The 4,886-nt window shown below is 50.5% G+C and overlaps 1 protein-coding gene across 2 annotated transcripts in view; it reads right to left on the bottom strand.

Moving 5' to 3' along the window:
• The window catches only part of Trub2 (TruB pseudouridine synthase family member 2), a 17,581-nt gene that overhangs the window by 11,155 nt on the left and 1,540 nt on the right, over nucleotides 1–4,886 (bottom strand). For both annotated transcript variants that reach the window (XM_029568711.1, XM_008843977.3), the window contains exons 3-5: nucleotides 4,170–4,244; nucleotides 2,581–2,642; nucleotides 1,235–1,316 (exon numbers count right to left, since the gene is read on the bottom strand). In XM_029568711.1, coding sequence (XP_029424571.1) covers nucleotides 1,235–1,316; nucleotides 2,581–2,642; nucleotides 4,170–4,244 — 219 coding nt within the window. The remainder of the gene's footprint in view (nucleotides 1–1,234; nucleotides 1,317–2,580; nucleotides 2,643–4,169; nucleotides 4,245–4,886) is intronic.

A 4,886-nucleotide genomic window follows, 5' to 3' on the forward strand; every position in this document is an offset into this window, starting at 1 on the left:
TCCCTGCAGCCCCAGCTGTCCTGGAACTCACTATGTAGACCAGGCTGGCCCTGAACTCACAGAGATCAGCCCGCCTCTGCCTCCCAAGTGCTGGGATCAAAGGCGTGCACCACCACGCCCGGCAAAATATTTTTTTAAAAAGATTCATTTTTTTATATATATTATTTAGTACGCATGTATCTAAGTGCACCCATATCATGTAAGAAGAGGATGTCGAATTCCCCTAGAATTAGTTACGGACGGTTGTCAGTCTCAGTGTGGATGCTTGGAATTGAACCTGAGTCTTCTGAAAGAGCAGCTGGTGCTCTTAACCACCAAGTCATCTCTCCAGCCCCAGCTCATGAGTCTTCAGTCCCCATGCCGTTCCCAGAGCTCAGGACCTTAGAACTAGAAATTGGATCTGCCCCCACTGAGGGGGAGCTCCAGAACCTGTGGTGGGAGAAGAAAACTGACTCCCTAAAGCTGTCCTATGACCTCCATCCAGTGTGGATCAGCAACAACAAACACCTTTCCCTGGCTCCCTTGGTAACTGCTCTTGGGTGTTTTGGATGTTGGCATCCCCTGTACATACAGGTGATGAGTCTCTGCTCTGCCATTATCTCCAACCTGCTACGAGAGACTCAAGGAGTGTATCCAAAACTGAGTTCGTCCATACTGGGCACTCCATGTGAACCACCTGTCCCTCTAGAGCCTGGCACACGAATGATGCTCAGAACTATCTGTCAAATGAACATACAGAATAAACCCCAGAGCATGTCTTAAAATACGGGGTTAGTGAAAAGCCGCCCATCCTCCATCATCTACCCATCTATAATCAATCCATCCATCCACCACCCATCAATCAACCCATCCATATACACACTTGCATCTAGTAAGTCTGCCAAATCCTGGGTCCTGTATGGCCACAAGGGTAAACCTCACAGTTCCATTTTCAGAAGAACAGTCTGGTGGGGAGTCAGATACTAAATAACCATCCTTAGTTGGTTTCCGTTCTGAGTGCATCTAGTACAAGACTGGAGGTGAAGGCTTCCACGGGGAGGGAACATATGACTCAGGCAAGGAAGTGAGCGCAGGGCATTCTGGGAGATAGGTGATGAGTCCAAAGCTCCAGTCTGAACTTGCTGTGCCAAAACACCTGGCAGCAGCATGGCCTGGGTGGGATCAGGACTCAAAGAGACACAGACGCAGAGGGAGGCAGAGGCAGCCGCCTCTCCTGCCCACCCTCAGCTCTCACCGTATATTGTCTTCTCAACCAGCCTCCCGTCTTCACAGAAGTCATCTGTGGCTTTGCCCAGCAGGCCACGCACTGTGTAATCCTGTGAGGACAGGGCAGAATTGATCCATCAGTGTCTCCACTCTAAGCTCTCCTGCTGCGGAGGTATGAGGCAGATGCTAGGTGGGGTTTCAGGGACCTTCAAGCACAGCCTGCCTGCTGCCTTCTTGCCCCGGGGAAGGCGCTGGCTGTGCTTTGGGGCTTGGAGCAGCTCGCTGTGCTCAGTTCTCTGGGCACAGCGCCAGGGGCGGTCTCCCAGCACTGTTTCGCCACCCACCTGCAGCCACCCAGACAAACCAGACAGAGTGTCACACCTGCCCTGTCATCTTCTCTCCAGCCTCTGCATCGTAGGCGTCAATGCTCATGTCAAGACCTGTGCCTCACTGCTCACAGGAACTCTCTTGAACTCTGTGCAAACAACTGCCTCTTCCACAAGTGATGGCAGTGATGAGAATAGAGATGGGATGACAGTGGCAGAGACTCAGAACATACTGCGTGCCAGGGACTGAGTCAAGACCTGAATCACCACCTGAAATCTCCTTGCCTCTCAAAGCAATTGTGAGGGGAATCTCTCTTCATTCCCACTTCACACTGAGGAAACTGAGGCACACAGGTATTAAGTGATCCACCTAAGGACAGACCTGGCTGGCAGAGGGGTAGAAGATGGATTGGGGGGTGCTGGTATGAAACTGAAACTTGTGCACACTGGGCAAGCATCTCACTACATTGCACCCCTGGCTCTGAACCCTGATTTTGAACTGGAGCCACGTGGGCCCAGGATCTGCAGCTCAATACTAAAGATGTGGTTCTCTCATGTGTCCCCTGCAGATTCATGGTACCACAGTCCATGGCTCCACTGTGGAGGGGAAGCTCGAGGACTGGATTGGTGACACTCATGTCTTAGCCCTGCAGCGAGAACCCAACAGTGCTAGGATTAGGCTGTGGTAACAGACAGACCCAAGTTCAAATTCTAGCTCCTAAGGCCTTAAACATTCTGTGACCTGAGCACCCGTTCTCTGAGCCTCAGTCTGTTCAACTATAGAATGGGAGAACAGGGAAGTGGGGGGCAGGGCTTCCATAAATGAATCCATGCACAGAGATCCGCAGTGGTCAATACAGGACAATGCTGGTGGGTCCCACCGTATCACTAGCCTTTCCTAGTACAGGGTGATAAAAAATGGTTGCTGAGGGCCTGGGTCCCTATGCAACCACCAGTTCTAGAATCCTGACTAGATTGTATCAATAACCCCCAGCGAAAAAAAAAAAAGGGATAAACAGCCTGTCCTCGTACCCCCAGACCCCCATACCTTGGTGAGGTGGGCATGGTACATGTAGGTAAGGAGTCTGCATCCATGTCCCACGCCGAGCACTGAAAGGCAGACAGACCCCACCTTAAACCTGGAGTCCCTCTCCCATTCCCTTGGGAACTCCTCCCCTCCACAACACTCTTCTTCTGGACAGGAACAAGGAGGGAGGAGTAAATACTTCTGAGTAAATACTGACACACAGATTTCCAGAGCTCTCCCCTAACGGTGGGAAAGGGGCCCTTAGGAAGCTCCCAGGGGATTCTGAAACAGACAAAAGACATCACAGCACTGCCCCAATTCTACAAAACCGCAATTAAATCCGGGGTATAGAGTGGAGCATGGTGGCACACACCTGTAATCCCAGAACTTGGGAGTCTAAGGCGAAGGATCTTTAGTTCTAGGCCAGCCTTGGCTATACAGTGAGATCTTGTCTCAAGATTTAATATAATTAAATCCAGCTTCAAGTGACACATGCCTATAAACCCAGCAAGTGGGAGGTATGGGAAAATCAGAAGTTCAAGGTCATCTACAGCAAGTTGGAAACCACCCTGGGCTTACTGAGATCCTGTCTCCAAAAACAAAAACGGCTAGAGACACACCTCAGAGGTGAAGAGCACTGGCTGCTCTTGCAGAGGACTCAGGTTCAGTTCCCAGCACCCATATGGCAGCTAACAATTGTCTGCAACTCCAGTTCCAGGGGCTCCAATGCCGTTTTCTAGCCTCTTGGGCATTGTATACATATAGTGCATTTACATACAATGTAGGCAAAGCACTCATAAAATTAAAAATCTGGGTTTCCTGATTATAACCTTTAACTTCTTCAACTTCTTCAGGCCTCAGGTTCTAAATCAGTAAAATGGGTAAAAATACTGTCTAAGGCCTGTGTGTGTCGTCCAGATGGGAGGAGGCTATGTACAGGAAGCAGACGGCACAAAGGAAGGACCGACAAACAGTAGCCACAGGGTCGCTTCCTGCCTACTCCCTCTTCTGTCTCTCTGCCTAGAGGAAAGAAGGGCCCTCCGTTCTGTTCACTGTTGGAGAGGGGAACAGAGAGGGAACATGAGATCATGTCTGACCGTCAGGAAGACAAGAGGACCCGTGGGGACTGGACAACTGTGGCTGCCACGTGACCCTGGGGACACAGATGGTTTGTGACTCAGGGCTTTGTTTGTGTGTCTAGTTCCGACAATACCCAGACCCTGGCCAGACGGACTCACATGCCTAGCTGCCCGTAATGGTGGTCTCTCTTAGGATTATGGGCATTCGCTGGCCAGGCCAGGTCACCCCAGTTCAAGGTTTACAATCTTCACCCATAAAAGCAACACAACATCTGTTGTCACAGGTGTGGCAAATAAAATGTTCACAAAGGGCCTCAAACCACATGATATACAGAAACTCCTCCATAGAGGAGACCCCTATGACCCTTTCCTGCCCATGAATAATCTTCCCAGGCAATGAGAGACATAGGGCAGAAATCATGGAAAAGGGCAGTACTGAGAGCTAAGAAGTAAGCTGGGCTCCTGGTCACTCCCTAATCGTTTCCCAACCCAAACTCATGGCACTGCACCCCCAGGCTGAGCATCACCTACCAAGCACCCCGGAAGCCTGGACGTCCAGCCGATGTCCCACACCAATCTTCAAGCTGGTGAATGCTGGGCCACGCACTGGAAAGAAAGAACAAATTTATGCCTTCAACTGATGGAGCCCAAGAATGACTCTGGGCATCCAATGAGGACTTCATTGCTAGAATAGAGCTCCATGGGGCCCAAATTAGGTAGGATAGGCTAGATTCTCAGCCTTCCACACCATGAGAGCTGGGACCAGAACAATTTCCCTAGTTCTCTGAGCCCAGAGAGTCCTCTTCTGCAAATCATCTTTCTCCCAGTGATTTCAAAGGGACCATACATAACACTGGTGATCAACACTGTGGGATTTTCTGCCCAGCTCCTGCTGACAGAGATCCTGCCCATTTTCCTAGTAAGAAAACAAAGACTGTGAGCTCTCTAAGGCAAGACTTGGGTCTGTTCAAAGTTCCATCTTGTGGGCCCAGACTCAGCTGCCCAGAAAAGAACTATTGAAAGAATCAATACAGGGGCTGTAGAGATGGCTGACTGCTCTTGCAGAAGACCTGGGTTCGATTCCCAGTACCCACATGGTCGCTAACAACTGTCTATAATTCCAGTTCCGGGGAATCCTACACCCTCTTCTGACCTCCGAAGACACTGCATGACATGGGTACACTAAAAGCATGCAGGTAAGGCCGGGCGTGGTGGCACACGCCTTTAATCCCAGCACTCAGGAGGCAG

The sequence above is a fragment of the Nannospalax galili genome, unplaced genomic scaffold (genome assembly GCF_000622305.1).
Source record: "Nannospalax galili isolate Female #2095 unplaced genomic scaffold, S.galili_v1.0 scaffold300, whole genome shotgun sequence".
Taxonomy (NCBI): Eukaryota; Metazoa; Chordata; class Mammalia; order Rodentia; family Spalacidae; genus Nannospalax; species Nannospalax galili.